This window comes from Oncorhynchus mykiss, chromosome 19 (genome assembly GCF_013265735.2).
Source record: "Oncorhynchus mykiss isolate Arlee chromosome 19, USDA_OmykA_1.1, whole genome shotgun sequence".
Lineage (NCBI taxonomy): Eukaryota > Metazoa > Chordata > Actinopteri > Salmoniformes > Salmonidae > Oncorhynchus > Oncorhynchus mykiss.
Genome location: NC_048583.1, coordinates 16155073 through 16165541, shown reverse-complemented (window position 1 = coordinate 16165541; position 10469 = coordinate 16155073). Strand labels below are relative to the sequence as shown.

The following is a 10469-nucleotide window of genomic DNA, read 5'->3' as shown; positions in this document are numbered from 1 at the left end:
GATGCACCTTGCTATTATTATTAATTTATTTATTTTCTTCGTTCATAAAATTAAATCAATACAATTTATGTTTACATACAAAATACACAATGTATGAACTTCACCAGGTAATTGACTCCAAAAAAATCCATATGTAGAGTTCTCTGCCATGTTTATAAAGTCAATTGTCTAACCTCTTCCTGCAGGTGGTTGGCTGGAGGCTAACAGAGGAGACTGGGAAGCCATCTTAGATTCCCAGACCCAGACGGGTGCAGCCAAGAGCCCAGGGGACAACGTCATTGAGCAGGGCAGGACCAAAGGCGACATAGTGGAGGTCAGTGGATGGGACAGCGTCTTCAACTCTGGGCTGGGGAACAACACTGTTAACCACAACCAGAAACAGACATTCGAACACAAACCAACAACCGAACTTAGTCTTCATGACAACAGACTTGCTGAGACCAGAGCGAGGCGTAGATTTGGTCTGCGGGAACGGACAGATTTCCAAATGCGGCAGAAGAGAACAGACACAGACTTGGCTATCGATGCTCCTTCCTGCTCCTATAGTTGTGATTCAGAGAGACTGATGGCGCTTCAGGTTAACCCCCTAACAGGTGCTGCCTTCAGCCTGCCTTCTATAGGATCTATCAACTGGAACATGGACCCTGCGACAACACAGACACTCCCTGGCCTTCATCCTCCTCACACTCTCCTAATGTTAAACCAGACCTCAGACAATGCCAGTGCCTCAACACTAAATGGCTACACAAGCCCATTGACAAATGACAGTAGTAGTAATTCTATCATCAGATCTGGTGGCAAAGAGAAGCGCTTCCCGTGTTCGTTCTGTGGGAAAGCCTTCAGTTTCCCCAAACAGGTGGAGATTCACCAGAGGATGCACACAGGGGAGAAACCATTCAGCTGTACTCAGTGTGATATGCGCTTTGCCCAGGCTGGTCACCTGAAGAGACACCAGAGGGTCCATACAGGGGAGAAACCCTACAGCTGTCTCCAGTGTGAGCAGAGGTTCTCCCACCAGCACCAGCTGAAGAGGCACCTGAAGGTCCACACGGGTGAGAGGCCGTTCACCTGTACTCACTGTGGGAAGAGGTTTTCAGAGAAGAGCTACCTCAGGATACACCAACAGAAAATACACACAACCAGTGTATAGTGAGTGACATGTAATGTTGTACTAGTTAGTTTGTAGTTAATTCTATTGGGTTTGTATGATGAGGCAGAGTAGATGATATGGTGATGGTTGGTGTGATGGTGTCTTTAAAAATGCTTCACTGATGAAGAGTGACAAACTTTGTCCCTATAGGATGATACTGGTGATACATGTTTACTTGACATAAAGTAGTGAAGCTTTGTGTGATGTTTAACCTTTCCAAAGTATTCTACAATAAATTTTTTCAAAATGAGGAAACCATTTTTTCAGAAAAAGTACAGAGAAAAGTTATTGTACTGGTCATGTATCGTTTTGTGCAATAAAATTACTGTACTTCAAAGTTGAGTGTATGACCACTTTGTTGAAGTTAAATACAAAACTGACTGTGCTGACTGACTTGGTTATTTTTGTATCATTGCAGGGGCTGAGTTTCCCTTCCCATTCAAACCAAAACGATATACTTCATTCTTGAGTCAACACATATGGACATTTTTTATAATACATTTGTATCAGTGTTAAGAGATGGGCTTGACTGTGGAGAACATTTTATAATGTCATATTTTGGTGTGTACAACAGAGTTGATTATAAAAACGTATATATTTGTGTTTACAGTCTGTAGTCCATGAGGACCTGCTGATATCCAGTGTTGATGGCGGGAGAGACTGGACCTCTGAAGCAGCTGGTCACAAACCCTGGCCCCAGATCAGAACCCTGGATCAGGAGCCGTCGCTCTTTCTTCCTGAGTCACAACCAGGACCAAACCATGAGGGACAGAGACTCCACCACCACACAGAACACAACCAGTGGACAGGTGGACTGAACAACCTCAGTCCTGGTGGTCATCAGAGAGACAGAGGCTCCAATCAGGGATCCAGTTTGCAGCCCAGACTCTTCTCTTCACAGTATCAGTGCAGGGATGGAGCAGGGCCTGGGGCTGATAGAGAGAGACCATCCTGTTCCTATGATACAAACACCACAGTATCCATGATGAACAGAGCAGCTCTCCCTGGGCTTCAGTCTTCACAGACAGTGGTGGGTGAACCCCCTGGGGGTATTCTAACAGGAAGTCTGTCTTCTTTAGGGTCTCGTCAAATGCCATGCGACTGGGTTCATGGAAGGCCTGTGCCTGGACCTGAGTCTAGCCTTCCTCAGCTACTTCAGGGTTACCCCATCAATACAGACAGGTTCAGGATGGGCGTTCACAAGACGTACCTAGCCTATAACACAGCACACAATGCCAACAACACCCAAACAATGGCTAGATTTCAAGGAAGGAGCTCAAAGACTAACCACCTGAGGGTGGTGGCTCCTGCTTCTGCCACCTGTGGTGTCATTGGGTCACAACGTGGGAGGCCGAGTGTTAAGACGGACGCAGACAAGCCATACGCCTGCCCCACTTGTGGGAAGCGCTTTACTGAGGCGAACTATGTGAAGAAGCACCAGACAGTTCACACCAAGGAGAGGCCCTTCAAGTGCAAAGTATGTTACAGGAGCTTCTCCTTCCTGAGTAGCCTTATCAGACATAGGAGTGTCCACAATGGGGAGAAATCGTAGCAGTGTGGCTTGAGATTTACACAGAGGACATCTCGGAACCATTCTGTAGCTGACATACAAGGCATTCGTAAAGTATGCAGTCCCCTTGACTTTTTCACATTTTGTTACGTAACAACATTCTAAAATGGATTAAATACATTTTTTCCCTCATCAATCTACACACAATACCCCATAATGGCAAAGCAAAAACAGTTTTAGACATTTATGCTAATGTATTAAAAATAAAAATGAATGTACAATTTTACGTAAGTATTCCGACCCTTTGCTATGAGACTCGAAATTCAGGTCAGGTGCATCCTGATTCCATTGATCATGCTTGAGATGTTTCTACAACTTGATTGGAGTCCACCTGTAGTAAATTCAATTGATTGGACATGATTTTGAAAGTCACACATCTGTCTATATAAGGTCCTACAGTTGACAGTGCATGTCAGATAAAAAAACCAAGCCATGAGGTTGAAGGAATTCTCTGTAGAGCTCCGAGACAGGATTGTGTCGAGGCACAGATCTGGGGAAGGGTAGCATAAAAATTCTGCAGCATTGAAGGTCCCCGAAAACACATTGGCCTCCATCATTCTTGAATGGGAGAAGTTTGGAATCGACAAGACTCTTCCTAGGGCTGGCCACCTGGCCAAACTGAACAATCGGCGGAGAAGGGCCTCGGTCAGGGAGGTGACCAAGAAACCCAATGGTCACTCTGACAGAGCTCCAGAGTTTGTCTGTGGAGATGGGAGAACCTTCCAGAAGGACAACCATCTCTATAACATTCTACTAATCAGGCCTTTATGGTAGTGGGCAGACAGAAGCCACTCCTCAGCAAAAGGCACGACAGCCCTCTTGGAGTTTTCCAAACGGCACCTAAAAGACTCAGACCACAATTCTCTGGTATGATGAAACCAAGATTTAACTCTTTGGCTTGAATGCCAAGAGTCACGTCTGGAGGAAACCTGGCACCAACCCTACGGTGAAGCATGGTGGTGGCAGCATCATGCTGTGGGGGTGTTTTTCCAGCAGCAGGGACTGGGACACTAGTCAGGATTGAGGGAAAGATGAACGGAGCAAAGTACAGAGAGCTCCTTGATGAAAACCTGCTCCAGATCGCTCAGGACCTCCGACTCTGGCCCAGCCAGAGTCCGGACTTGAACCCGATTCAATATCTTTGGAGAGACCAGAAAATAGCTGTGCAGCGACGCTCCCCATCCAACCTGACAGAGCTTGAGCAGATCTGCAGAAAATAAATGGGGGAAAACTTCCCAAATACATGTGCCAAGCTTGTAGTGTCATACTTGAGGCTGTAGACTTGAGGCTGTAATCACTGCCAAAGGTGTGTCAACAAAGTACTGAGTAAATGGTCTGAATACTTATGTAAATGTGATGTTTGAGTTTTTATTTGTTATAAATGTGCAAACATTTTTACATGATGGGTTATGTTGTGTAAATTGAGGGGGAAAAACAATTGAATCATTTTAAGAATAAAGCTGTAATGTAACAAAATGTGGAAAAAGTCAAGGGGTCTGAATACTTTACTAATGCACCGTAGTTATGTTGAGTGTCTTGGGCTAAGAGGGTAATTAACCACATACCCCTCATTAATCCTTTAATTTACCATTTGAAACAGGCTTGTTGTGTAAATACCTATTTTTAGAGAGACAGTAAACCTAGGCTAGAACAAGGACAATTTAATATTTAACTTATTGAGGTAATGTAGATGGAATAAATGTATTCATTGTATGGAGATTTGACGTGTTGCGTAATAAGCCGAAACCGTAATTCACAGAACAGCGCGCATCAATTTTTTATTTAACCGCACCCTTTGAGCTATGACGCCGAACAAACGGAAGTGACCAATAACAATTTCCACGTTAAGGTTGTCATTTTTAACGTTTAATAACACACTGGACCATTTTTAATTTAACTGCATAGCATCACATACTTACATCAGGTTGGGTTTAATTCGCGTTAGCTAACAATGGCTAACTGTGACGGTATGGTTTTTCACACTCAAATAGCCTCCATTATGGAGGTTCTAGCGAATGCAGCTGTGGCAGAGATCTGTAAACTCGTAGACGACGACTATGCAGTGTTTCGTTTGGAAATAACTCAAAGCCAGAAAGAAAACAGGGCTTTGCGGAGGAAACTACAGCTACTGGAACTGAAGGTATCACGGGAGCGCGTCCTCGCGAGTCGTCCCAATAGTGTCAAGATCCTCGACCGATACAGAGGAATGGCAAGAGGTACATTTTGATGAATGCCGAGGCTGCGCGGCCTGTCGCCCTGTTCCCCTCTGCTCGTGTTCAGATGTGTTGACCAGATTTTGAACTTGGTCAGTTTTTGGATAGTATGCAATACTGCCCTGACAGCCATCTTGCACCATTTTTGTTATTTACCAGGCAGGTCAATTAAGAAAAGTATTATTGCACGAAGACGTAATTGCCTTGTCCAAATACCTATATTTGCGTTCAAAATTGTAGGTATTTTAGGTATGTGAATTTTCTAAAATTGAGTATGCTTTGAATGCTAGTATGTTATAGTCATGTCGGCTTTTCATCTAGTAGAAGTCAATGCTCACTTTCGAGTAAGACTCACTTGTTTGACAACAGCTGATGAGTTTGACAACAGGGATGAGCTACCAAATGAACGAATGGCGGGAAACGTCGAAAATTAGATGACGCATTATCTGTATTATGCCGAGTTCATAACGATTCAGGACAAGTACATCTCAGACTTCTCTGTATTCAAGACAACTGGGAACTCGGAAAATTGACTGGAAATTGCAAGTCGGAAAATCGGGCATCTTTCTAGAGCTCGGACTTCCCTACCTGAAGATCACTGATGTCATTATTTGACCTCGGTTATTTCCGAGTTCCCAGTCTTGAAAGCACATTGAGCCCCACTGTCTCACGTCACGTGGCGTCGTCCCTTAACGGGGTGCAGGCAGAATCGACCCAATATCTAATGTAAGACAATGGATTAGCCTAGTGTGTTGGCATTTGTTGCTAACTGTATTATTTTTTACTAACCTGTAGGTTCTAAATAGTATGTAATACGATTATTACACAGTATGCAGTAAGTATTACCCAAGCCAGATTTCAGACACTGCCATTAAGTATCATGTTCTAACCAGATTCTTTATTTACTTAATTTCTTATTTTCATACTCAATTAAAATAATGTGATGCATGATGGAACATAATCAATCAATAAATAGCATATCAAGAAGTTATGAGAAGTGTTACCTTGCCGATTGTAAACTGTCAATAGTGTACAATATTGTGTTGAGCATTGACAGTACCTGCCTTAACCACCACTTTTCCCCCAATCACTCTCTCAGGACATCTTGCTGGAGGACACAGGAGCTTTGTGAAGCCAACGGGACCCAATGCGTGGAGAGATGACCAACCAATCACTGTTGATGAGGGGAATGGAACCTCAACCCAGCATGTTATTTTGATAGAGGTTAGTATCAGTGTTACATAAAAAATGATAGTACATCAAATGTGGCCCGAATTGGCACCTCATCTCATAGGAAAAGACACGTAAGACTGACGGAAACATCCAGTCACACATTCGGATTTGTCACTTCAAGACCAAATATATCATACTTTGACTAAAATTATGACTTATTGACTTACACCGTTGTGCAACATCACGGGTAAGCTCTGGCCGTCATCTTTCAGCTTGAAAAAGCGGATTTCTACTGGTGCCCGATTCACAAAGTCAAATCCATTTTTTTTGAAAAATAATATATATATATTATAATATATATATATATAATATATATATATGTTTATATATATTATAATATATATATATATATATATATATATATAAATATATATATATATATTATAATATATATATATATATATATATTATAATATATACAAAAATATATATATATATATATTAAAATATATATATATATATATATATTATAATATATATTATAATATATATATAATATTATAATATATATATATATATATATATATATATATATATATATATATATATATATATATATATATATATATATATATATATATATATATTATTTTTTTTTAAATTAAAAAAATAAGAACACGAGGAATAAAATACAAGAGTGGAGCTATATACAGGGAGTACCAGTTCCAGATCAGTGTATGAGGTATTAGATATGTATGTGAAGGCAGGGTAAATTGACTAGGCATCAGGATAGATAATAGTAAGAGTAAAATAAAAGAACAGAGTAACAGCTGCATATTTTGAGTGTAAAATGTTTTGTGTTTTCGGTGTGTGTGTTTACACTGTGTGTACAAAACATTAAGAACACCTGCTCTTTATTTGTTACCGCAAATATTTTTCATTGTGCTCCTACATTTTTTCATCTTAGGCTCACACATGCTCCTTGTAAAAAAGGTCAGTGTAGAGCCCTGCTGATGGGCCCCGGTTTTGAGAGTCAGCGTGGCGGAGCAGTTGTTGCCTACCCTCACCACTTGGGGCTGGCCCTTTTACCGATAATCAACTCCTCTCTTCTTGTCAGTCTGCAGATGCAGAGGCTGCAGGTCCTGGAGGATCATCTCTGGTCAAGCAGGAGAGGACTGAAGGAGAGGACCCAACACACAGCAGAGACATCCAGACTGAAGCAGCGGCTGGAGTGGTGCCCCCTGTGGCCGTGGAGGACCTCACCACCACGCCCCAGCACAGGACCCGATCCAGCATCACGGAGGTCAGTGGAACGCTGAACGCCGTCCTCAAGTCAGAGACAGACGCCGAGACACACAGGCTCTTACACACAGGATCTGACCACGGATCAGACCCAGAGAGACTGTTGTTGGGGAGACCTGGCTGTTCTCCTGCTCCTGACTCAAAGTATTTACTTTATGGAAGCCCAAGCCCAAGGTCGGTTCATTCCCATGAGGACTCGGGTGATGCGTTAGAGACTGGCAATGATCTGTCTCGTTCTTATACTACAGCGATGGACCCTGGCATCATGCCCTTGGTATTAGAGACACAGACTGATCTGTCTAGAGGGGACTGGAACCAGTACAGTAGTAGTGTATACTCTGAAGGGTGCATAGATAAGAAAAGGGAGGTTATAGCGATAGATGAGGTGACTGTGAAAATGGAAGATGACGCTCCTCTGACATGTAATGCAGACCAGACTCATTTATGGGAAAGATACTCGCAGAGCAACACCAGTGACTTAGACTGCAGGGATAGGTTAGAGACAAATCTAAATGTTGCGACCCACTCCCCTTTACACGCGGTCAGAGATCGCGACCCAGTATCCCCGTCGATGGCACCTTATGATTCACATGGCAGCATCTTTTTCGATCAGGTATTTAACTCTGACGACAGGGCTAGAGACGAGTGTCGGGGAGGGGGAGCAATGTCAAGCAATAGTAAAGAGAAACGGTTCCTCTGCATGTTCTGTAACAAAGGCTTTAGCTGCCTCCAGAAGATGGAGATCCACCAGAGGGTCCACACAGGGGAGAATCCCTTCAGCTGTACCCAGTGTGAGAAGAGATTCTCCCGCCAGGACCACTTGAAGAGGCACCAGAGGGTCCACACAGGGGAGAAACCATTTAGCTGCCCCCAGTGTGAGAAGAGGTTCTCCCAGGCTGGTGACCTGAAGAGGCACCAGAGGGTCCACACTGGGGAGAAACCCTTTAGCTGTACCCAGTGTCACATGCGCTTTGCCCTGGCTGGCAACCTGAAGATGCACCTGAAGGTCCACAAGGGAGAGAGGCCGTTCACTAGTATGCTTTGTGGGAAGACGTTCTCAGAGAGGAGCTACCTCAGGACACACCAGCAGAAAACACATCCCGCTGTATAATATAGAAAAGTAACCATTTTGCTCGATTGCTTCTGCCGTTTAGATCAAACCCTGCATTAAAGTCAGATACATTTTTATTGTTGTCAGCTGAAAAGATCCACAGATGCATTTGGAATAACGAGAGTAACAGATTTCAGTGTTGGATATTCCTGGGTAGAATTTTGCATCCAGACATTGTGTGATATACAGTGCCTTCAGAAAGTATTCACATCCCTCGACTTTCTCTACATTTCATTCTTACAGCCTCAATTTCAAATTGATGAAATTGAGATTGCCTTTTTACAAATTAATAAAAAATGATAAGCTGGAATGTCTGAAGTATTCAACCCCTTTGTTATGGCAAGCCAAAATAATGTGTTTAACAAGTCAGTCACAAGTTGCATAGACTCACTCTGTGCAATAATAGTGTTTAACATGATTTTTGAATGACTGCTCATCTCTGTTCCCCACACATACAATTATCTATCTGTAAAGTTCCTCAGTCAAGCAGTGAATTTCAAACACGAAGGAGGTTTTCCAATGGTAGATCGGTAAACATAAAAAAACAGACATGGAATATCCCTTTGAGCATGGTGAAGTTCATACACTTTGGATGTTGTATGAATACACCCAGTCACTACAAAGATACCGATGTCCTTCCTAACTCTGTTGCCGGAGAGGAAGGAAACCGTTCAGGGATTTCACCATGAGGCCAGTGGTGTCGTTAAAACAGAGTTCAATGGCTGTGCTGGAAGAACTAAGGATGGATCAACCTTGTAGTTACTCCACAATACTAACCTGATTGACTGAGTGATGGAGAAAGAAGCCTGTACAGAATACAAATATTCCGAAACATGCATCCTGTTTGCAATAAGGCACTAAAGTAAAACAGAAAAACATGTGGCCAAGAAATTAACTTTGTCTTGATTACAAAGTGTTATGTTTGTGGCAAACACATTACTGATTACAACTTTTTATATTTTCAAACATGGTGGTGGCTGCATCATGTTAGGTGTAAGCTTGTCATCTGCAAAGAGTTTTTTAGGATAAAAAAACTGAATAGAGCTAACTACAGGCAAAATCCTGGAGGAAGAACCCGGTTCAGTCTGCTTTCTAACAGACACAAATTCACCTTTCAGCAGGACAATAACTAATATACTGGAGATGCTTACCAAAATGACATTGAATGTTCCTGAGTGGCCGAGTTACAGTTTTACCTTAAATCTACTTAAATGGTTGTCCTGCAATGATCAACAACCAATTTGACAGAGCTTGAAGAATCGTTTTAAAGAATAATGGGCAAATGTTGCACAATCCAGGTGTGGAAAGCTCTTTGGGAGTCACAGCTGTAATCGCTGCCAAAGGTGCTTCTACAAAGTATTGACTCAGGAGTGTGTGATGGTTAATTTCTTTGTCTCTCCTCATTTGATAGTAAACTTATCACACAAGTCAGAGTTATACTTAAACTAAATCTTTATTCACATAAGGGAGCAGGTCAATACAACACACACATACAAAGTGAATTGATTGAGTGCTCTACGATAATGATGGCTGGTCGACGAATCACCCTCAGATGATTCGTTGAGAGCCCAGAGACAAAGAATACAACACCTTTTTTTTTATAGCAAAGTACATCCTTCTGAATGTTCATGACAAACAGATTTATAGAATGGGTCACAATGTTTAAGATTTGTATGAAAGATACTAATAATTCACATCAGACAGTATCTGCTATAAAGACTGTTCTCATTGTGTAGAAACCAAGGTCTGGCCCTGAGCCATCTCTCCCTGGTTGCTCCGGTTTGACTGGAAGACATCTCCCTCACATGAATGGAATGTGGCCCAAGGCATCGTAAATCTGTCAACATTAAGCCTCCAGAGGCCCATTCTCAGTGGAACACACACAGATGAGTGTTGCAACAATATTCTGTTGCATGAAACAACCATTTGATGCAATAACAGCATTTATAA

At 42.2% G+C, this 10469-nt stretch overlaps 4 protein-coding genes across 10 annotated transcripts in view; 2 read left to right on the top strand and 2 right to left on the bottom strand.

Moving 5' to 3' along the window:
- The window catches only part of LOC110498461 (zinc finger and SCAN domain-containing protein 2), a 771911-nt gene that overhangs the window by 275526 nt on the left and 485916 nt on the right, over positions 1 to 10469 (top strand). The window contains exons 6-7 of one of the 6 annotated variants that reach the window (XM_021575178.2): positions 186 to 313; positions 1761 to 2904. The exons of the other annotated variants lie outside the window; for them this stretch is intronic. Coding sequence (XP_021430853.2) covers positions 186 to 313; positions 1761 to 2702 — 1070 coding nt within the window. The 3' untranslated portion in view covers positions 2703 to 2904. Of the gene's footprint in view, positions 1 to 185; positions 314 to 1760; positions 2905 to 10469 lie in introns of those variants that run through there. 6 annotated transcript variants of the gene reach the window in all.
- Positions 1 to 10469, bottom strand: part of LOC110498465 (zinc finger protein 34) — a 210005-nt gene that overhangs the window by 78200 nt on the left and 121336 nt on the right. The gene's annotated exons all lie outside the window — the stretch shown is intronic.
- LOC110498508 (zinc finger protein with KRAB and SCAN domains 8-like) overlaps positions 1 to 10469 on the bottom strand; it is a 116181-nt gene that overhangs the window by 46345 nt on the left and 59367 nt on the right. The gene's annotated exons all lie outside the window — the stretch shown is intronic.
- On the top strand, positions 4521 to 8829 carry LOC110498483 (zinc finger protein 583). The gene is made up of 3 exons (XM_021575120.2): positions 4521 to 4936; positions 6033 to 6157; positions 7224 to 8829. Exons 1-3 carry the CDS (start codon positions 4672 to 4674, stop codon positions 8517 to 8519), a joined length of 1686 nt encoding a protein of 561 aa, XP_021430795.2. The 5' UTR covers positions 4521 to 4671; the 3' UTR covers positions 8520 to 8829.